The 24,101-nt window shown below is 40.2% G+C and overlaps 1 protein-coding gene, 1 non-coding gene and 1 pseudogene across 2 annotated transcripts in view; 2 read left to right on the top strand and 1 right to left on the bottom strand.

Moving 5' to 3' along the window:
* The window catches only part of LOC120587729 (aldehyde oxidase 4-like), a 53,993-nt gene extending 49,551 nt beyond the window's left edge, over positions 1-4,442 (bottom strand). Inside the window, 2 exon segments of the mRNA XM_039844913.1 lie at positions 276-342; positions 4,389-4,442. Coding sequence (XP_039700847.1) covers positions 276-342; positions 4,389-4,442 — 121 coding nt within the window.
* A 17,728-nt stretch (positions 4,443-22,170) lies between these two features.
* LOC120587728 (bax inhibitor 1-like) lies at positions 22,171-22,908 on the top strand (annotated as a pseudogene).
* A 100-nt stretch (positions 22,909-23,008) lies between these two features.
* LOC120587901 (U5 spliceosomal RNA) lies at positions 23,009-23,127 on the top strand. The gene has a single exon (XR_005649090.1). It is a non-coding gene; the product is annotated as a U5 spliceosomal RNA (small nuclear RNA).
* The last annotated feature ends 974 nt before the right edge of the window (positions 23,128-24,101 follow it).

The following is a 24,101-nucleotide window of genomic DNA, read 5'->3' as shown; positions in this document are numbered from 1 at the left end:
TCATCAGGGTGACCGTGGGGCTCAAAGTCATCAAGTTATTTGTAAAGTTAGCACACTCATAGTTCACTGGAGGGTTCTTTTGGTTTTGCTCAGGTGAAAAAATACAAGAACTAAAGTACAGATCTATCACTTTTAGATTCATTCTCTGAACTCCAACTAGACGCTACGAACTGAACACGAGGTTATTTACCCAAAGCATACACAAGGTGACCTTCTTCAGAAGTCTTAGCATGTTCACTTTTTACCACCCAATCCAGAACCATGGCAGTAAAGCATAAGGATACGGACTTTCTTCAGGTAGAATAGTAGGTTTACTTCAGGGTCAGCATTCTTCTGTATGACCTACATAGTAACATGAGAGAAGGAGTTTAGGAAGGTAACGCCAACACGTTATGGCAACTCATTGTTTTACATAAATGGTGGCTTCACAGGAGGGAAATAACAAAGGAAAATTTTTTTAAACATGTGGAACCAGAATTTTGAAGAAATTATGGAGCATTATTTCAATGTCTCTGAATTTTTTAATATATATGACAATTATAAATTCTGGGTTGTTTTTCCTTAGAGTTATCTGGAAAGAACCCTGATGGAGAAATGGATACTTAGATTCCAAAATCAATTCAAGATAACTCATGGCCATGGAAAGTCATGAAAAAGGTTAGCCAGAAATGATTTCCTAAGGGAGTCATTATGTCATAAGGGCGTATGTTATCAGGAAGCCACTCCTTTCTCCACCCTTTCTCCCCCAGTGAAATGGAGGTGCCAGCAGATGAAGGAAGAACAGAAGGGAGCACGAATCTCCACTCTGCCTCTCATGTTGTGTTCCAGGCTGCTACTGCCAATAGATGAAGCTGGCACACAAGACAAAAGCTACCTGCCCAGGCAGAACCTCAGATAATTATAGTCAGGCAAGATTAGAGAGAATTGGAGAGAAATTTACCTAAAAATGTAGCACTGAACCCAGAAAAAGATGGCATCATTCCACTAAAAGTGTTTTTACTTTTATCACCCCAGAAAAAGCAACAAACCATGTTATTTTTCATAACTGCCTCTTATTTCCAAGGCTCCTTCCCAATCCTCAGAGGATTTGAGTAGCCACAGATGAGGTTAGCACCCATTATGATATTGAAGAATCAAGGTTCCAAATGAAGGAGAAGGCAAGAAATTAATCAAAAGCTGCCAAGTGCAATTCTGACATATCAAGTACATAGTATTCCTAGCCATTTAAAATAAACATTTTAATAATCATATGAGAAATACTGGTTGTACTATTAGTTGCACTCACAAAATTGTACTGGTTTTGGTGCCTTCTGTTTTTTTTTCCCAATAATTTATAGATACTCAGGAAATAAATTTCTTTTTAGTAAGTATATGAAAAGAGGAGCAATCTCACTAGTAACTAGAGAGATACAAGTGAAACCCACAACGAGACACCACTTTACACCAATCAGGTTAGCAAACCTTAGAAAGTCTGTTTCCATGTCTTGGCTACTGTGAATAATGCTGCAATGAACATCAGGGTGCATATATCTTTATGCATAAATGTTTTAAAATTTTTGGGGTAGATACCAGAAGAGGGATTGCTGGGTCATATAGTAATGCTATTATTAATCTCTTGCAAGATCTCCATACCATTTTCATAGTGGCTGTACCAATTTGCAGTCCCACCTCTCCACTTGTTATTACTTGCTCTGTTGATGGCAGTCATTCTAACAGGTGTGAGGTTGTATCTCGTTGTGGGTTTGATTTGCATTTTCTGAATAACTACTAAAGTTGAACATGTCTGTTGGCCTTTGATAGATGATTGGATAAAGAAGATGCGGTACACATATACAATGGAATATTACTCCGCCATGAGAAAAAATGAAATACTGCCATTTGCGACAACATGGATGGACTTGAGGTTATCATGCTAAGCGAAATAAGTCAGATAGAACAAGTTAAGAATATATGACTTCACTCATATGTGGGATATAAAACTGTGAGCAACAAACAAACAAGATAAACAAACAAAAACTTATAGACACAGACAACAGTTTAGTGGTTACCCGAAGGAAAGGGAAAATAGGGCTAGATAAGGGTAAAGGGGGTCAAATGTATGGTGATAGAAGGAAATTTAACTTTGGATGATGAACACACAGTGCAATATACATATGGCGTATTATTGAATTGTACACTTGAAACCTATATAATTTTATATACCAATGTCACCCCAACAAATTTAATAAAAAATTGATAAATAGTCTGATTGTTTCAAGTATTGGTACATCGTAGATTGAAAAATTGTATATGGGCCAAGAAGTTGCACCTGTCATGCAATGAACTGTGGGAAATGTAACCTGTGTAAGATTCTGGAAAGCCACCTGGCAGGAGCTATGAAGTTGGCATGCCACAGTCTTACTGAGAGATTCTCTTGCCACTGTCGGTGAAGAGACACATGGTAGGATGTTCACTGAAATATTTCTTGGGGAATTTCTTGTGTCTATCATTAGGAGACTGGATAAGCAGACTAAGGATGTACACAGCCTGGAGAACTATGCATGCAGAAGTAATGAGCCATGTTTTCAGAGAGCAACATGGATAGATCTCAAAAACAGTGGTGAGTCACAAAAGAAACTAAAGGAGATTTATAAATCACAATCCACATGTGTAAGTTAAGAATATACACACACCCATGCACTGTACAGACAAACACTATACAATCGACCCTTGAACGATATGAGGGTTAGGGGCACCGACCCTTGCTCCCTGCAGAGTTGAAAATCTATATATAACTTTTGGCTCCCCACAAACTTAACTATTAATAGCTTACCGTTGACCAGAAGCCCTAAAGGCAACATAAAGTTGATTAACACATATTTTGTATGTTATACATATTATATACTGTATTCTTACAATAAAGTAAGCTAGAAAAAATATTATTAATAAAATCAGAAGAGAAAATACATTTACAGTATTTATTGAAAAAAAAACCCCACATATAAGTAGACCTGTGAAGTTCAAACCTGTGTTATTCAAGTATTCAAGGGTCAACTATATATATTTCAAAGTTACATCTATATTTCTTAATACCTCTATTGAAAGTGTGAGGGAAGGCTATATATTTAAAATGCACATGGGGGAATGAAATAAAGAGAAGGTAGGAAATATAAAGAAAAAATATAAAGCAAAAGAAGAGCTTTGTCCAGTTTGTGTTGATGATGTGCCATTGACAGAGGAGTGTGCTTTGCCCAACTCTGTGCCCGTGTCTAAAGGAAGGAAAAACAACCACAAAAATAACAACAAAACAAATTTCTCCTAAGAGTTGTATATATTTCCCCCTCTTTTCTCCTTCCTCCCTCCCTCCCTCCCTCCCTCCGTCCCTCCCTCCTTCCTTCCCTTCCTTCTTTTTTCCATCTGTAACTTGTCTTAGAAATTTGTTAGAGAAAGGTAAAAATGTCAAAATATCAGCTGTAAATTCAAAAGATTGAAGATCTGGAGGGGAAATAAGCATTCTAATGTGATATTAAGGGATAAATGGTTTTATTCACCAACAGAGGCAAAGCAACAAAGCCGATTTTCCTTGCACTCAGAAAAGTTCTTCGCTTTTGAATTACTAATTGTCACTCAGCAATTATTTTTCTGATAGTCCAGTTGGCTTTCAGTCATTCAAGATTCCAACCCATGGGTAATCAGTATTGCTAAACCCAGACTTTTTCTTTCTTTTTCACTTTCTGTATTTTAGTTCAGAGGTTTCCTAAAAATGATGTTTTCCTGCTATTTAAAAGGCAGAATTCCCAAGAAGTTTTGCCTCGATGAAAGTTGTATTTTCTCCTGTAGGATAGAGCATCAGTCACCCACGACAGCTGAGGCTTGAGAAGCAAAATCATTAACACCAGATTTCTTCCCAAAATAATTTTGTTTTAACATTTTGCTAGTTCTTTTTTCTCTAATTGTTTCAAAACACCGCACTCTTTTCTTTTACTTGTGCTTCTTGTTAAGTACAGAGTCGAGAACAATGGAGCATGAAAATTGCCCCATCTTCTTCTCTGTGGGAAAAGCAGCCTACTTATCCCATTGTGCAGCAGAAGCACTTCAGCCTCCAGGTTAATTGATCAGCCTGAGGGGATTTATTAAGGAAAAACTAACGTTATTTTAATAGAAGGCACACACGACATTGAGGATGAAAATAGCAAAGATAAAGAGCAAGCAAAGGCCCCCCATGCTTTAATGATTTTGCACCAAACCTTGAGCTAATAACCCATCAAGTTCAAGTTCATACCACTGTATATGGTATGAAAAAGACAGGTGGGGTTAAAGACATAAGAAACGGTATCGTGGTATAAAAAAATTAGCTTGGCTTTTGTCGCTGCTAAACAAAAATCCATATAATCATCTCATAAATTTACCTTTCTCCCATTCACAAAAAAAACGAACTCATCAGAATTTGGAAGAGAAGGCATCACAGCAGGAAAAAAGTGCTTCCACTACGATAGAAGTTTTTTCTTCTAGAGAGTGATAGGTGATAGGTGAGAGCAAAAACCTAGATGCCTATAGGTCCTGGAGAAGCCCAAGCTGCAGCTGCAGGCTGACACAGAGCATGTGAGATGTTGTTCCCTGGCATGTGTTGTCAGTTTGACTTAAATAAACTCTTAAAAAATTAAAAGGAAAGAGATGAGGAGGCTTCTACTAGGTGACAGTGGGAGGAATAAAAATGGGCAAGATTTGCTGACAGATTGTCGGCAATGTGTGTATGTGTGTGGGGGAGGAGTTAAGGGTGTCACCATAGCTTTTGGGCTGAGCAAGTGAATGGGTCAGTTTTTGACATCATAAGTTCTATTTGTACATGTTAAGTTTTAGAAGCCCAAGAGGAAATATGCAAATAGAGATAGTGAATGAGTTGTTGGATATTCAAAGCTGACTCCTTTGCTTTCTGTCTTGAGGAGACAGAGGGCTCTAGGTTTGGAGCAGAATTTCACCTCAGAGATTCCAAACCAGTCTTCTTTCAAGTCTCAAGTTCTGACCTCACCAGTTGGGCAGGGTGGCTACACACTCCCTTGCATTGCTTCCTCCACAGGTCCCCTTCTGAGTGCTCCTTGCCCAAACAGTGTTTTGAAGGATGAATAGGAGTTTACCAAAAGACCAAAGAAATGGCATTTTTAGCAGAGGGAATCATTTGTGTAAAGTTAAGGAAGTTGAAAACTGCATATTATGTTTCAGGGATTTACAAGTAGTTTATTTTATTTTTACGTATGACTTGCATGGAAATGAGTGACAGAAATGTAAGAATCAAATACAATCATTCATCCATTCAAAAATATTTGTGTGCCTGAGAAGATCCGTTTTCATGGAGCTTTGAGTGTGTGTGTGTGTGTGTGTGTGTGTGTGTGTGTGTGTGTTTATGTGAATTTAATGGGAACTGTAAAGTACTAGATAAAATGGCATTTATTTCTAATGTGGTAGGATAATAAACAATGACAGAAACAAAGTAACTTCAAGAAATAGTAAGCAATGTGATCAACAGGGTTAAGGTGATACAAGGTGACTTAAGAGACAAGTTTAGTTTTGGGGAGTCAGTACCTGAGTACATTGGAACTGAGTCCTAAAGGGCAAGCCCACCAAGAGTAGGCACAGGGAAAGGGCAGCAAGTACAGTGCCCCCAAGGAAGAAAGGAGCCTGGCATGTTGAAAAGCAGAAAGAAGGCCAGTCTGGCCGAGGGTGGAGCGCAGGAGGAAGATGGTCTGAGAGAAGGTCAGGAAGATGGCAGGTGCCAGGGAAAGGGGCTAGCAGGTTCCTAGGTGGGAAAGGAAGCCATTGGAGAATTTCAAGCTAGGATGTAATATGATGTAATTAATATTAGATCATTCCACTGCATAGAGAATGAATTATTGCTGATAAGAGGGAAGCATGGAGACCAGATCTGAAGCCATTTCTCTGTACTCGCTAGAAGTTGATGGGGCTTGGACGAGGGTGCAGGGGGATGGCATCAGAGATGGAGAGAAGGGGACAAATTTGGTATGAATTTTGGAGGTAGAACCCACTGGATCAGTTGATAGGTTAGATTGGGGGTGGGGGTAAAGGAAAGAGGAGACTCAAGGATGAGTCCTAGGTTACTGGATTGAGCCATTAGGTGAACAGCGATGCCATTTGTGGAAATAAGAAGACTGAGGATGTAACACTGGGGATCCGGGCAAGAGAACCAGGGTCGTCTCTTGGGTCTATTCAATTTGAGTTGCTTGTTTGACTTCAAGTGCACATATCATTTGGATATAGGAACCTGGAGGTCAGATGAGAAGTCCAGACTGGAGATGAACATGTAAAAGTCATCAACTCATAGACGATGGAAGCCAAAACTCTGTGGGAATTGTCCTGTACAGTGGCGGGGTGGGGACATCATACTTCAGACATCAGTGAGAGTGTTCCATGCTCCTGGCCTTCAGAGCAGGGTTCTTGCATCAGGAATGCAAAAAGAACCTAGTCAAGGCTCAGACTGAGTTTCAAAACAGGCCTTGGAAACTCTTGGCAGAGATGTCAGGAACAAAGACAGGTGACACCGTGGACAGGGATGCCAAAAACGAACGTCCTTTCACAATGCTACTGTCCTGAGCCTGCTACAGGAACTTTGTATTGGTGGATTTCCTCTAATTGAATTTCTGCTGCCAGTGGAATGGGGCTTGAGATATGTATATATATGTGGAGAGAGAGACAGAGAGAGGGAGCAAACAAGTATATAATGTATATATTTTATATTTATGTAATAGCTAACCTTTATTTAGCACTCAAGTATATGCCATATGAAAGGCTTCCCTTAAGATTATTGTCATGATCATCATGATAATCTGAGGTGGGAATATAATCTCCATTTCCCAAATGACGGATCTGAAGTACCCACAGAAATACAGTTATGTGTTCTGTCTGTGTCCTATGAAATTCCTGTTTATAATCTCAATGCTTGTTTCTTCAACTACCTGATGAGACAGAGAATAATTCTGTTTCCTCGGAATGTTGACATGGTCTACCCTCATAGAGTAATAAACTTTCCACTTCATGTGAAATTGAAACTATTGCAGCTTTTAAATGTCAGGGCAATTTATTTCCTAGCTTTTATCCCTCAAGTTTTCAAAGACTGTACTGACCCTGGGTGTCTTCCAGCCACGGGCTGGGTTGGCTTAGTTTAACCACTGATGGGACATGCTTGTTAGGAAGACCCAACATATCCCTTCTAAAATGTGGTGGCCATTCCAGATCCTGGCTATTTTTATGTCCTTTTTCAAGCAGGTGGAGCTGCAGTCTCTCTCTGGGGAGTAGAAATGTGTATATATAGAGAACCAACTATTCTTAAAGATTTACTAGCACAGAGGTCCTTCCAAAGCCCCAAGGCTCTTTGTTCACACAGCGATGTGGTCACTCCTTGCATGTGAAGTGGGCAGTGATAGCTTGGAGTTAGATATTTCTTGAGCTCTTGCATTATTGGCAGGCTTGGATCTTTGCTCAAAAATGTAAAACTACAGACTCCTCATTGTCCAGGAGGGAGTCTCAGCCTCCCTGGAAATGTGGGCCATGTTGGGAGCGTGGCTGTCTCATGAGTTTGCTCATCATGGGACCACCCTCCCAAGTCTCAAAGCACCAGCTGTCCAAACGCACACTTACCACTTGTCTCTATGTAGCAGATCGAGCACCCAGGCAGAAATACAGCTCCTTGGTGCAGAACTGTCTAAAGGGTCCTGCTTTCCTCAAACATTTGCATAGCTTTTGTCTATAACTTACAATCTGTACTGGATTTTGGTGTTTTTGAATGCTGGTTCATCTATAAAATGGAGCCCTCAGTTCTGCCGAGTGGCTGGCCAAGAATTCCTCAGCATTCTTTGGCCACGCCATTGCTACCTGCCACAGGAGCTAAAGCAAACTTCCACATGGAGGGCTGGATAACATTGCTTTTCTCTTCTTCGGGAATGGGCTCTGAGACAATTTTCCGTGGGTCTGTTGGACCTGAGAAACAGTACAGGCCTCCTACCTACCCCAGTGCTCACTGCCTCAGCTGCAGCTCCAGAGACAACTGGTCTCTGTAAAGGGCAATTCTATTAGTGGATCCCATACTGCCGTTGTAATGAAACGAGTTATTTTTTAAGGCTTTTATCCTTTGGAGTTGGAACAGGGCAAAGACTGACAAGGTGGCTGTGTCCGCAGCGCTCCTCCCTCTCTACCCCTCCCGAGGGGGGCCATTTGTTCCTCTCCACTGGTCTCTGCTTTCCTTCGTTGGGTACTGGTGGGGAGGAAACAAAAGGAAGACAGAGTTGGAGAAGATAGATGAGCCCGGTGGGGGTCAGAATTTGGTGAGTTTTGAAGAAAGAACATTTGCAGGGCTTTAGGGAATTAGGAGGAAACAGGCTTTCTAGAAATGTCGTGATGAATTATTTAATGTTCTTCAAAGACACAGAGGTTGGCAAACACACTAACGTTATTTTTGGTTACCAGACTATTTCTTCATGCTGCATGGTACATGGACCCGTGGGAATAGGAATCGGGCCGCCCAGGACCAGAACATTTATTTGGATCCTAGAGTACTTTGTTGGAGGGACAGCCAGTCATGTTCCCTGAGGAGGACCCCATGAGAGTAACACTGCCTCTTATTGGCACTTTTAGCTCCAGGCCTCGCCCCATCTGGGGGCTCACCTGCCTGCTGTCCTGGATTCTGCCTTCTGCTGGGCTGACTTAGCCCAGTTTAGGGGTCCATGAGAATGTTTTCTTTTAAAATCAGAATAAAAAAAAAAAACAGCCTAGATGATATTTGTTTTTGTACCAATGCAGTTGTAAAATATATTTTTTAATATTTATGAAGAAGCCCACAAAGGCAAAAGTCCCCCAAATGGGCCCAAACCTGCACCATCTCCCTAAATGTAGGGCCCACTATGACTGGGACAAGTTGAATTCAGGGGCGAAATGTTTGCAAAAATACTTGACCACAGACCTAAGCCAAATGATTTAACTTTGCTTTTAATGAAACCGGTGTGGTAATGATCTTCATCTGCCTAATTCCTCGATCCGTTGCTCAAGTATCCTGAATTCTGGTGGCCGCTTCAAACCCCAGCACGTCAGCATAATTAATCATTTCACAGTCTCAGTCTCACATTCCTGCTAGTTATTCCAGTGTGTCAAATCCATTCTTTTCACAAACTTCCACATGGCTGAAGTTCTTCTTGACACTTTTCGATTTAACTAAATTTAATCCAAATAAAACTTTTACTGCTTGAGGAACTTCAGTGATTTCTCCCATGGTTTGGGTGCCACTGTGTAGCACAGAGCACTCAGACAGATGGGAGCCCTTTAGGGTTTGATACAACAGAAGGGTCTTTGTATTTGTTTATGCTCACCATAACCTTGACTCTAATAGCCATATTGCAAGCTTCCCAAATGTATTTCTCCTTTCTATTCTAGTCCCTCAAATTTGTTTGGCACACCGCAATGGGAATGACTGATTAAAACCACAAATCTGAATGTCAGTTGTGTGTGCCTAAAACTCTTCAGTGACTTGCCTTGTATTTGGGAGAAAACAAAATGTTAAAGTTGCCACATGGTGTGGGTGTCTAGCCTTGCCCTCCCCCCCAAGCCCGCACCCCCACTCCTGTCCCTTGCAGGCCCTCTTGTCCCACTGATGATGCTCACAGCACAAGCCTCTTCCCAGTTCCTGGACCACCCCTCACATTTCCCACCCCAACTCCCTGGCATGATCTGCGGCAATTCTTTCCCTGGCTAATGTCCCCTCATCCTTCAGGACATGGCATTACTGTCATTCTCTCTAAAAGTTGTCTCTGAACCCCAAATCTAAAAAACCCTGATATCTTCACTGAACATTTCATGTTCTGAGCACTATGAATGCTTACAATGACATTTGTGTGATTACTCGTTTAATGTCAGTCTCTTCTATTGGATCGTAAACTCCATGAGGGCAGGTCTGTATCTGTCTTGTTCACCAGGTATCTCCAATGTCTAGCATGAAGCCTAGTTCACCTCTAACTTTATAAAGACAAAAGGATTTTTTTTTTTTTAGAAGAATGAATGAATCCATACTGTAATGAGATCTTTATCATAAAGATTTTAGAGTGGATCTGGTTTCCTGTTCTTTCTCCCTAAAGGACTGATAATAAGCCTATGCAGTGTGGCTGAGAGAATAATCTGTGTTTTTTTCTGGACCCTGTACTGGGTGATCTGGGTTTTTCTTGTCCTGTTATGAGTCTCATTATTGCAGGGCTGTGGGATGAGTTCCTCAGTCTGGACTCTTGGTTCATTTTTTAGTGCTCATCAAAAAAAAAAAAAATCTTTGAGTACAAAATCCATATCAGTGATTTCTACTGAAGACTTGGCCTCTCTCCAATTTGCTTTGCAGTTTTCTGGGTGGCTGTTTAATTTTTTAATGAAAAGGACTGGGTGATGCTGTGTCTCTGTTCAACTTGAGCATCCTGTATCTGTGTTCTCTTTGGTAGCTTCATTCTCTCTGCAGGACTGACACTGTCTCCATGACTGTGCAGTGGTGAGGGCACCTGCATTCTGGAATAACAATAATAAGAGTTTAATTTACTGAGTGCTTACTATGTCCCAGTCAGTGTTCTAAGCATTAGCTCATTTAATCTTCAAACCGAACTAACGAGACAAATATTACTATAATCCCCATTTATAGATCAGAAAAACTGAGGCATGAGAGTTTAAGTAACTTGTCCACGGTCATACTCTAGTAAGTAGTCAGCCAGGATTCAAATCCAGGCAGCCTGGCTCCGGTGTCCTGGCTGATCACTACTAAGCACCAGTGCCTCACTAGGGACTTATGAATGCCACAACATTCTAGGCAACTTCCTTAATTAAATCCCTCATTGAAAGAAATAATTAAGGAGTGGTTCAGGGAACCCATCTCCTCTCCTGCTCCCCCGGTGACTGTGGTATTGTACATAGATGATGGTTATATGAAATTTTCTTCTGGAGGGGGAGTAACTGCTACCTTACTCTTTCTCAGGTGGAAGCAGCTGCTTTCTGCTCAACAAGAAGAGAATTGGCATACATGTGAGGGCTGTACATAAGTTAGAGGTTTAAAAGCTGATGACCCTCTGTGTTTATCCTATGCACAGTACTGATAATAATAGAAATGCAAAAATGACTATTGAAGAAAATAATACAAATGGGATGAGTTCCTCAGTTTGGGCTCCTGGCTCATTTTCTATGTTGAAATCTATTTTTCTAATTTAATAGAAGATATAGAAATAATTAAATTCACCCAAGGAGCTAAAACATCAAAGAATGATTCAGGAAAAAGAGTATCCAGCCTTGTCTTAACACTTAAAACCATCAGAGCAGATCAAGAGCAGATTGTGTAAGACATTTCTCGCTGGGCTTCAAAGCGCCGTCGCAACCAAGGATTAGCTGGGTTTTCTCTGAGGACTGTTTTTCCTGTGCATTTTTTTCTGACGCTCTCCCTTCCCATGTCCTTCTGGTCTCCTAACACTATCCTGCATCATGTACCCGATTCAGCAATCAAGACCTCCTGCCGTGCCAGCAATTGATAAACAGTCCTCTGAGTTCTCCACTCTGTCCAGCCACTTGGGCTCTTTTACTTGCTTTTCTTATTTGTGCCTTGTTTTCATTGTTTTTCTTTGTTCTTTAATGCTATGTCTCATGCTTATGTCCCTCTCCCTCTCACTTTATTCATTATTTTGTTTTATACTCATTTTTCCTTAAACAGTCAGTTGTGATCACAGTACAAGTAAATTGACAATTAATGAAAAAAGACATCCAACCATGGATAAATTTTAAAAGAAAACTCTAAATACTTAGCTTAAAAGAAAGAATAAAAATAGAAAATAAAGATGTAAAAATGACAATGAAAAGGTTATATATCAATATCTGTGAGATGCAACTAAAACTATATTTAGGGGGACATTTCATAACGTCCAATACTTTTATTTTTAACTTAGAATGATTGAAGATAAAATAACTCTAAACTTTCAACTTAAGAAGATAGAAGAATAAATCAAGAGAAAGTGGGAATAAGTGTACAACAAAGATAAAAGCAGAAAAAATATTTAGAAAATGGGAAAAGAATAGAATAGATAAATAAAACCAGAACCTTTTAGCCATTAAAAAGAATGAAGATTGCAGGTTGTGAAGGGCTCTCGCCCTGTATTAATACTTCCGGGGTGAGGGGTCATTCCTAGAGTTTTCTCTTGTCTTTCCCTCTCTGTTCCACTCCCTTCCTCTGCCCATTCATTACAGATTTTCCTACAGTCTTCTCTGATGGTGTCATTGGTCCCTTACAGCTTTAAAAGCTCTTTCATCATCAAATCCAATAAATCTCCTACTTGAAGTTCTTAACCACTCAGCAGTCAGTTTAAGAATGTTTATTTCACTAATACTATGCTGTACAATTGATATTAATATAAAATAATATTGAATGTCAACTCTAATTGAAAAATAAAAATTAAAAAAAAGAATGTTTATTTCTGAGGAGTTTGTATATGTGTGTGTTCATAAAATACAAAACAGAGTCCCTGCACTCAAGAAACTGGCAGCTGCATATAATGATTCAGTAAAAATTACAAAGCAAGATTTTATTAAGCACCCAGAGACAAACTTGCAGGGCTGGACAGTGGCATGCAAATATTGGTTATTATTGTTGTTATTTTCATTGCTATAGTTCCAACAAAAACTTCTGATGACCTGTGTAGCATATAAATTGCCGCCTTAATTTCAAACTCCCGCTTAGCCTGCCATCCTTTTAACCCTTCACGTGACCCTCACACCGGCTGCTCTATTGTTGACAATGATGGCTGCAGAAGGTGGAAACCCACCCCCACAAAAAAAAGTGAGGAGAAATGAACAGGAGTTCAAAAGGGATTTACTGAGTTGAGTGGATTTATGCTGCAAAATCAACTTGTTTGTATATGTGAAAATTGGACAAAAAGAAGTTTGCTATTATGTAATGTTTAAATGTTTATGTTAGACTACTCAAGACTGAACAGTTTTTGAATATGCTTTGGCTACTAAAACTATTTAGTGATTATGTGTTTTGAACCAAACCCATAAGTATATTGGCTGTAATTGTTTGGCTGTTCTCACATTAACACAATAAATCTATTCCAATAGGAAATAACAACGAATCTTCATTTTGAGCACACATGAATAGAATTCAACAAATAGAATTAAGCTAAACATTATTTTGTTGAAGTTATGGTGCAAATATTCCCATAGGTTTTCTCCATGGTTCCCTTAAGTTCCCCTCCAAAAATCATCTTAGGGGGTGACCCTGAATTTTATTGAGTGAATTAATGATTCTTAGGTAACTGAGAGCCTTGTGAATTTCTAACAAATTTGTTCATTAAAATAAATGAATATTGCTTTTATAGTCTCCATAGGTTATCGCTCATTATACTCCAGTATTTAACACAGACTAATGATAAAAACGAAATAATTTTTAGGCTTAGCACCTTAAATAAACTTTGCAAATAGCAAGCAAACAACCACAAAATCCTTTCTGTTCTCCCATTTTTCCTAAAAATAGGAATGTTATGGTGTAGGCTTTCAGTTTCTTTGTAAAATCAGCATAAAAATAATGTATACAATTGAAAAAAAATGTTATATTGATTACATCGAATTAAACACCATCTTTTTGTTGAAGCTCCAGGAACATAACTGCTTATACATAAAATTGGAGATTACATACTATTTTAAAAATATATAAATAAAAAATGTAAATATTTTGTAAATAAAAATTACAAATTTTGAATTGCCCTAATTTTCTGTATATTTTCAATAAAGATCGTTATACTAATGTCCTGCCAAGTCTTTAACTCATTCAGAAAATCAACTTTTGTTCTTGAGCCCCAAACGTTAGGCGACAGCATTAAAATCGATTCATGGAAAAGATGCTCAACATCGCTAGCTATTAGAGAAATGCAAATCAAAACCACAATGAAATACCATCTCACACCTGTTAGAATAGCTACACTCAACAGGACTAGTAATGACAAATGTTGGAGAGGATGAGGAGAAATAGGAACCCTCACACACTGCTAGTGGGACTGCAAATTGGTACAGCCACTATGGAAAATAGTATGGAGGTCCTTCAAAAACTAAGAATTGATCTACCATATGATCCAGCAATCCCACTACTGGATATTTACCCTAAAGACTTGAAAACCCATATCCAAAAAGATATTTGCACAATGATGTTCATAGCAGAATTATTCACAGTGGCCAGGACATGGAAGCAACTGAAGTGTCCTATGATAGATGATTGGCTAAAGAAGCTGTGGTACATATATACAATGGAATATTACTCAGCTATAAGAAGAGATGAAATACTGCCATTTGCGACAACATGGATGGAACTCGAGATAATCATGCTAAGTGAAATAAGCCAGACAGAAAAAGTTGAAAACCATATGATATCACTTGTATGTGGGATATAAATCTAAAAGCAACAAATGAGCAGGACAAACACACAGAGACTCATGAACATGGACTATAGACTAGTGGTTACCAGAGAGTAGGGGATGTGGGGCGGGGGGGAAGGTAGATGGGATAAAAAGGGTCAAATATGTGGTGACAGAAAGAAATCTAACTATGGGAGGTGAACACAGCGTAAATATATACATGCCTTACTGTTAAAGTGTACAGCTGAAACTTATTAGATTTCGTTAACCAATGTTACCATTAAAAAAAATTAATTAATTAAAAAAATAAAATCAATTAATGGAATCTAAAAGAAAAATTCAGAAGACAACAAAGGAATATGATTTAAAAATAGCGAAAAAAATTTTTTTTAAAACAACCACTATAACTGATTAGCAGTACAAGAGTTTCTTTTTAAAGACATTTATCTATGTATTCCTCAAAAATGATTCATTGAACTTGTATAAGCTTGTTTTCTCTTTCCAGACAAGTATTCATTACTTTCATGGATACATTAAAAGGATTCCTAATTCTTTGACAAACAGAAGCAGAGGCTAAATGTACGCAACACACACTCTAGCTAAAGATAAACTAATCAATTATTTAAAAATGTTCTATGCTTAATCTTCTACTTTAGATCTTTTGACATTAGTATCATTTTATATGAGGTTTCTATTAGCATGAATAAATTGCAGTCAGTTCAGAAGCTAAAATTTTGGGGTTTAAGTGGGAAGCCGACCTTTATCAAAATTGAAACAAAGAAAAGAATTATGAAAGGCAGAGAATACTCTTCAGGTGCATCATATTTATGCATAATTGTTAAAAATTTGTAGAGCCTGTTTAAAAAATAGCCAAGTTTAAAATGTTTTTTTTTTTTTCCTGTAAGGAAAGCTAAAATAGAGTAAAAGCAAAGTCAAATTAGCATAGTTATCTTAAGTTTTAAAAGGCTAGCTTTTTAGTTTTGGAAAAACCAAAGAGGTAAGTAACCTTTAAGAACAAGTACCCGCTGGAGGGATGTGGAAGCTGAAGGAGTGGTAAGCATATAGATCTGTCACATAACGCATTCAGTGTCTTGAGTTTTAAAAGATAATGCTAACAATTTAAGTGACACCTTAGCTCAACCAGTGCACACCAGCTGTACTCACCATCCTAGGCAGCTCCTCTAGCATCTCAGGCTTTCCTGTCAGTTCTTGTTTACTGATTTCCTAGGTCTGGACCACTACCTTGTTCTGTCCAGAGCATAGCAAACCAGTACTCTGAAAACGAGGACAGCCCTTCTGCAATAGCGAAATATTTTGTCCAATATTCTCAGGGAGGCCAGACCACTGGTGATTAAATCCTCAAATGAATGCTAGCACATTTTAGTCCTTGCTCAGCTTCAAAGAATGAATTATATCTTTCCTACACCCGGGAAACCAGGTATCTGCTTCAATTTAGCTCTTTTATCTGCATGCAGCAGGCAATAGATGAAGAAACATCCATTTCTTGAAAGCAGAATATACATCCATTTACACTCGCATCGTTAAACACAAAGGAATTGTATAATGTGATTTATTTTGAGTTTTTGAAAAGTTTGACAAGTGGGTTTAAGAAACATCAAGGTCTCTGAAGCTATTTAAGACACTTCTCTTTACAGAAAGGATCCCTTCAGCCTCTGCCACGTACAGTTTTCAATTTGTTTCCCACAAAGATGTTTTCCAAGAACCGCTGAATCTACTTAAGAAAGCCGCCAGAACAGCTTAAACATGTTTTGCTTAAATTCTTTCTTCCAGAGCACCTGGATAACCGCCACCACTTTCACCTTGTGGTCTAGGGTCGTCAAGACGCCCGAGTGTGCTCTTTACAAGGATGTCCTGGCGGGGGCGCTGCTTGACCTCGTCGCTGTCACCAGGTCCCTGCGATAGGGGTGCTGTGCCAACCCCGGGTTGGCAGGGTCCGGGCCCTAGTCCCCTGCACTGAGAGGCAGTGGCGCGTCGGGGTCAACGGCGCCCGCCGCACGCACAACCACGGCGAGTTTCCTCGCTTTCCTCGGGCGCACGTTGGCACCTCTGGGCCCACGGGGGCGAGGCTGTGGCCGGACCCGGGGTCTCCCCACCCCAGAATCCCCGGGCGCGGGGGAGGAGACAGCCACACTCTCCTCTGGCCTTTATCCACCGTTGGTGAATCCGCGTCGGAGCGGAAAGTGTCGGTTGAGCTGAGCAGGAATGTTCCCAGGTAAACCGTGATTCTGCGCTCGCCGCGAGGCGCTCCGCGGCCCTGCGGGGGCTGCGCCCGGCCTTTCTGTGCGGGCTCGGATTTATTGGCAGAGTGCGGAGTATGGGTACCGGGAGAACCTGGATCAGAATGGCCAGTTGCTTCTGGCCGGTGCTGACTTAGCTGCAGATCACCAAGTTTGGGCGCAGTGGCCACGGAGGCAAACGCTTTGAGTCTGCTCATTTCCCCCTAAAGATCACGAAGGCGTCCCCGTTTTTCATACAGCCTTTTCTGGTGACCTCCTCTCCCTCACGTTGGGAAGGGCCTTCGCCTCCTGTTTCTGTCATACTGCGAGCTCCCTTTGACATGAGACCCCCCCGCTTGAGTGGCCTCATCTATGCCACTGCCAAATGACATTCGCAGAGCAATCCGCAGATAAAAATCCATAAGCTGGCTCCTCACCCGAGTCTTGTGGGTATGGTAAAAGCAGAACAGCTGTGAGCCGGGGGACAGGGCTTTCAGGCTTCACCCGGCCCCTGAACCTCCTGGATCTGGAGGAACATTGAGGCTTCCTGGTATTTAGGGTTCCTTCATCCATGTGTGGTTTTTCAAGCCAATAGAGGAGAGGTTTTTTGTTTCAAGTGTGTATGGGCGTGGGGGCGGGGGGTTGGGGACGGTGAGGCCTATCGTGGGTGACTCTTTAGGGCCTTTAAAATCTTCCTTAGTAATGGCAACCTCCTTCCAGGTGTGGCGGAGGTCGGCTCTTTCTGAAGGTGTGCTTCTGCTATGAGTGCGTGCACAAACCTCAGCACTCTAACCCTTAGTTTCAAGGTGTTTAGTGCTTCCTGCCTCTACACCTACCTCTCAGGTCTGCCTTCTCCTGAGCCTCCTTGGCTCACTCCTTCCTCTCTTTCTCCTTTTTTATTTCTTCTCTTTCCCTCTCTCGTCTCCCTTCTAGATTTTCCTATTGCTTCCCTCTCTGCAGTTTCACCCACTAGTGAGTTTTATCCAGTCTCATGGCTCTGATTACTAACTGGGCTCGTGATTCCCAGACCTCTTGCCAATTCCAAATTAACTGTGGTAGGATAAATTCCTTGGCTGACTACCAGGCTGTAAATCTAAAATTCACCTCCTTCCCTTTGAAAGCAGTTCCTCCTCCTGTGATGCCGGTTGCTGTTGAAGGCACCACGTTTTCTCACTCACCTGAGCACAACCTTGGATTTACCTTTGACGCCTTCTCCCTTGCCAACCCTATCCCATTAGATGACAGGGGCTGTTGTTTGAATCTCTATTACTATCAGCACCATTCTCCCTCAAGCCTGTCACCTCTCGACTATGATAATGGCTTTCCAACTGTTATTTCACATGTAGTACTTGTTAAACAGTCTGCCAGATTATACCCTGTGATTATGTGAATTACTTGGTAATAAACTGTCAAAGGTCTGCCCTGTAGATGGAAGAAAACCCAAACCTTTAACTTATACTTAAAAATAGCTATGATCAGGCTAGTTTTCCAGTTTTATCTCCAGATTTCCCCAGTTCATACTCTACCCTCCAGTCAGACCAAATTATTTATGTTCTGATACATACCTGGTACTTCTCTGACCCCCAGCCTTTGCTTCTCTATTTCCCTCCACCTGGAATTCCTTTTCTTTTGTGTCCACTTGTCTAGATCATGTCACCTCCTCCTCCTTACTGTCCACAGGACTATATTTGTGCTGCATCTGGCACAACACTTCTTACTTTATGTTGCTTTCATTATAAGACCATGTACAATTAAATTGTAAACTCCATGAGGTGGGATCTCTGATTATTTTCGCCATTTCTGAAATGCCTGGCCACAACTTTTTAGGTGCTCTATATTTGTTGAACAAATATGTAAATGATTGTGCATCTCAGATGGCTCTCTGCTCCCTCTTTTGCCTTAGTCCTGGAGAGGAGTGACTAACAGTTTAGCCTACGAAAACTACTTCAATCCAATTATTGATTGGTTGCCTTATACATCCAGAACTGTACTGCATTTTTCACATGTATCTTAAACTGTATAATTGTTTAATCAAATCAGATTTGGACACCTTTGGTAGCTTAAAGGAAGTTTCAGCCAACACTAAGTTGAAATATAGCAGCCCTGCCAAACCTTAGACACCTATCTTCTCTGCCACTGTAACTTGGTCAGAAAGTCTTCTCTTGTTCACTTCTCCATTATGGTGTTGTGGGCTAGAAAAATCAGAAAACATAAGGCTGGAAGCATAAATGACTGGCTGGAGAATAATAAAGATCACCATTATAACAATCACTGCTAGCATTTCTTTAGTGGTGAATATGTGCTGACACTGTGTTAAATGCTGTTACATCCAAGCACATTTAATACAAGGATCCTACTAGGTAGGTACCATATTTGCTCTTTTTAACAGATGCGGAAGCTAAGACACAAATAGGTCAAAAACTTGTCCAAGGTCACACTTACAGCTAGTGTAAGTGGTAGAACTGGGATTCAAACCTGGTCATTTGATTTTAAAGTCATCATGTCACTTGAATCTTTTCTAGTCAGTTGACATTTCTGAGTATTAGAGCTCAGTAATGAAGGTGGAAGAAATAAAACAGGCTGCTTCCTCTAAAGTTGCAAGCCAGTTAGGGACAAAGAATGAATTAGAAAGCACTCTGGATGAGCAAACAGCTCTCAGTTCTTGGCCCCCTCAGTGTGCAGCCCCCAGCACTGGGAGGTCTCTGTGGCAATCGCCTGCTTCCATGTCTGTTTCTCCATAGACTGTGGTCAGGGACGTGTCATTACTATGGTTTTCCCTTGGCCCAGCACAATGCCTCACTCAGAGTGGGCACATGAAACAGGATTGTGGAACTGAACCAAACTGCTAAATGGTGTTCAGAAGACAAATTTAATAGCAGGGCAGATGTGGACTGGTCAGCCTGGGTGGGGTCATTGGGAGGTTCAGGGAGGAGGGGAGACTTGAGGAATGACTAAGGTTTAGATGTTATAGACTAAATGTTGATGTCCTCCTCCCCCTCAAGGGTTAAAGAAGTACAAATTAGTAGTCAATATATGGTCATGGGGTTGGGGAGCACAGCATAGGGAATTCAGTTAGCATTAATGTAATGGCTGGGTGTTGAGCTAGCGGAGAGAAAGAGAATCGGGGGAATCATTTCATAAACTACATAAGTGTGTAACCAATATACGATATACTTTAAACTAATAATAATATAAAATTAAAAAAAAGAATTCAACCTCAATGGTTTGATCAATGGAATCAAATGCCTCATCAATGTTTCCTTGTTTTCAATTTTTTGCAGGTCTAGTGAATGATTCGTGTGGTATTGCGTCTTGTGGAGGATCGCAAAGAAAAGGTATTACCCTTTTTGCAGTGCAATTCAAGATTTCTGACTTTGGTCACCCCCACATCCCTCACACTGTAAACCATACGTGATGTTAACCACCACTCCTAGAACTCCCTAGGACAGCGTGGATTTCAGACAGGATGTCCTAGCGCGTCAGTTGGAGCAGCTGCCCTTCTCACATCATGTATCCTGACCTGGCACAGTTCAGAAAATATGACCCCCATTATAACAGAGTCCCATTGCATGCATATTAATTTACTTACAACTTTCAAACTTCACTGCAATTGAGACTCCTTTAAGCCTCATGACAACAAACCGACCTATTCTGGAGGCTTAATATTAGATTGGTCTAATCCCTACAGGCAAGCATGCGCTCCTTAGAATTCTCCACCCACTTCCAGCCAAGAATTTGGTGGGTATGTTAAAGGAGAGTGATTTTAATACCTAGACACCTTAACCTTTGTTCTTTATTGTAGTCAAGTTGTTTTCAAATTGTAATCTGCATAAGCGTTACAGAGAAGATCATAAAACCTTGTGTGCTAGACTTTATGGACAATTTAAGGGGCTTTTCAAGGTGATATTTTAAATTATGTTTCAAAATTAGGCAACACGAATGATTTAAAAGATGAAATAATTAAAATATATTTGATGGAGAGTCTTGCTGCTCTCTCTGTCCTTCTGTCTAGTCCCGCTCCTACCAAAGGAGGCCACCATTGTAGTTCCTTGTGTGCTCTTCCTGAGCTCCTAGATGCAAATACAAGCAAATATGAAATATATTATGACCTTTCTTTACGCAAATATTTTCCACAATTTTTTATGTGTCAATATAATTTGGAGATCTTTCTATATCTGCGTATAGAGAATGTCCTCATTCTTTTATATATGTATATGCATAAAATTCCATTGTATAGATACATGGACAGTTGAGTTATTTCTAATATTTTTGTATTGCAAACAATGCTGTAATGGTTAACTTTGAAAATGCATTCTTTTGAATGTGTTCAAGCTAAGCTGCATCATAAATTCCTAGGGCGGGGTTGCTGGATCAAAGGGCATATACATTTGGAATTTTGATTGATAATGCTAAATCTCCTTTCACATAATTGTTCCAGTTTACAGTCCATTACCAAAAAAGAGAGCATCTGTTTTCCCACAGCATGACAAATGGTCATCAAACTTTTGTATTTTGCCAATCTGATAGGTTAAAAATGTCATTTTATTGTAGCTTTTAATTTGAATTTCTCCTATTAGTAAGACCAAACATCTCTTCCTATATAGAAGGACTATTTATATTTTTTCCCCCTATGTCCTGTCTGCTTGCATCCTTTGCCCACTTTTCTATTGGCTTTCTCTTCTTGATTTTCAGGAGCTCTTTACATACTCAGGAAATTTAAATATGTTAAGAGGAAAGGATTTGAACTTCTCAAGATTCACCTGTCAAATTTGGAATTTGGGGCTTTCCTCACTGGTTTCCCTTAAGGAAAACCAGAAGGATTGCAAGTCTACTTAAGGGCAGTGGGCATAATTAGGGGTCAGCTGTAGCTGAGAGGATGCATTTCCAGCTAGTAGTAAGAGAAAGAGAAGCAGACTGAAATATTTAGGAGAAAATGTGCTTTCTAGTCTGTGTTACCTCTGCAGCAGCTGAGAGATGCAGACAAGATAAAGGACTTTCACAAGTACCGTGGTAGCAACACACTTTGGAACTTTCTGGAAATATTCATGACCAAAAGATGAGTTGGATTCTGACTGCATGCCCACATTCACAGGCTCCAAATCTTGGTACACAGTCTTTACCTTTTTTTGTGGTTTGCTTGGCCTTGGCATATAAATCAGCAGCCACAGTAGAGACAATCTGACCCACGCAAATCACCTGTAGAAAAAACAGATCAAGAAGTGTGCCAGAAGAGAAGCATGTCCAGCACTGGAAGAGCTGTGTGGGCTCCTGAGAGGCGGATAAGAAGGTCTGGATTCTGCCCTCCTGTAAGTATGCTCTCTAGAGGACATATTCTTCATGGTTATAGAAGGCTGTGGTTGGCAGTGCAACTGCCTGCAATAATTGCAACATCTAGATCAAGAGGACCTAGAGCCCCATGACTTAGAGATGAGAGCAACAGCTTTAGTAGTTCTCTAGCTTCTCCCTGTATCCATCCTTAAGAACAGAACTAATGAAAAAATTGAGAACAGAGGCTGTATCCCACAGACTCTGACATCATGAACATATTTGACTGGAAGATCAACTTCAATGTGCTCTTAAAATTTTCCCACATAACCCCCTCAACACAGAAGCACCTGGAGAAAGTCTCTGCCAGCTCTACCCTTTGTGTGTTTGTGGCAGCTGTGGGGGCCTATGTCCATGGAGTGACTCATTTCATTCAGGCTGGTCTGCCCTCTGCCTTGGGCTCCCTGGGGTTGATGATTAAGCTGATGGCAACACCTCATAGCCATGAAACTGAGCAAAAAGACTGGGACTTCTTGTTAGATTTACTTTCCTTATAGGAGTTGGCCTGGGATCTGCTTTAGAGTTGCATGTTGCCATCAACCCCAGGCCTTGATCTAATGGTCTTTACCTTAACAGCATCTTTCTCACTACCTCATGGGCACAGCAATGGTCGTCACCCTGAGTACACTCTACCAGGCACCATAGCTACCTTTTCCTGGGAGATATCTTGACGTCAGCCATAAGCCTGATGCTCTTGTCTTCCCTGGGGAATCTTTTATTTGGATCCACTTGGCTTTTCCAGGCAAACCTGTATGTGGGGTTATTGGTCATGTGTAGCTTTGTCTTTTTTTGATGCTCAACTCATTATCGAAAAGGCTGAAAATGAAGATAAGGATTTTATCTGGCACTGAGTTGACCTCTTTTTAGATTTTGTTACTCTCTTCAGAAAATTCATGATGATCTTGGCTATGAATAAGGACAAAAAAAAGAGAAGTGAAATGACCATCTAGTTTTTCTCAATTTGGCTTCTTCTCCCTTCATCTTTCATTTCCTCTTAGCACACATTACAAGTGACATATTCTGTGATAAAAGCATCAGGAAAAAAACACGATATTCTGGTTTCTCTTCAGATTGTATAAATCTTTCGCCTTTTACTAAGGATTTCTGTGGAGAGGAACAATTCTGAGATTTTTTTGAAAATATTTATTTATTTAAATTAGTTTCAAGTATAAAGTACATTGGTTAGATATCTATAATGTTCATAAAACGATCCCCCCAGTTGCTCCCTCCCTCCCCTGGCCCTCCACTTAGCCATCATATTAATGCTAACTGCATTTCCTCTTCCATGCTCCCTGTGCCCAACTATCAACTACTAATTTGTATTTCTTTAACCCTTCTCCCAGCCTCCCAACCCTCCTCTCCTCTGTCCATCACCAAATTGTCCACTATATTTGTGAGTCTGTTTTTGATTAGTTTGTTCTTTTTGTTCCTTGGATACCACATATAAATGAAATCATATGGTATCTATCTTTCTCTGTCTGATTTATTTCACTCAGCGTAATAACCTCTAGGTCCATCCATGTCATTGCAAATGGTAGGATTTCATTTTTTTTTTAATGGCTGAGTAATATTTCATTGTATATAGGAACTATAATTTCTTTATCCAATCATCTGTTGATGGGCATTTAGGTTGCTTCCATATCTTGGCTATTGTAAATTGTGCTGCCATGAATATTGGAGTGCATAGATCTTTATGAATTATTGTTTTGGTTTTCTTTGGATGAATACCCAGAAGTGCAATTGCTAGGTCAAAAAGTATATCCATTTTTAATTTTTTGAGGAACCTCCATGCTGTTTTCCATAGTGGCTGTACCAATTTGCAATCACACCAATAATGTATAAGAGTTCCCTTTTCTCTGCATCCTCGCCAACACTAGTTGTTTTTTGATTTACTGATGATAGCCATTCTGACAGGTGTGAGGTGATATCTCATCATGGTTTTAATTTGCATTTCTCTAATAATTAACGACCTTGAGCATCTTTTCATATGTCTATATTTCCTCTTTGGAGAAGTATCTGTTCAGGTCTTCTGCCCATTTTTTAATTGGATTGTTTGTTTTTTGTTGTTGTTGAGTTGTATAAATTCTTTATAAATTATGAATATTAACCCCATAACAGATGTATCATTAGCAAATATCTTCTC

This window comes from Pteropus medius, unplaced genomic scaffold, assembly GCF_902729225.1.
Source record: "Pteropus medius unplaced genomic scaffold, Ma_sr-lr_union100, whole genome shotgun sequence".
Lineage (NCBI taxonomy): Eukaryota > Metazoa > Chordata > Mammalia > Chiroptera > Pteropodidae > Pteropus > Pteropus medius.
This window is presented reverse-complemented; position numbering and strand designations above follow the sequence as displayed.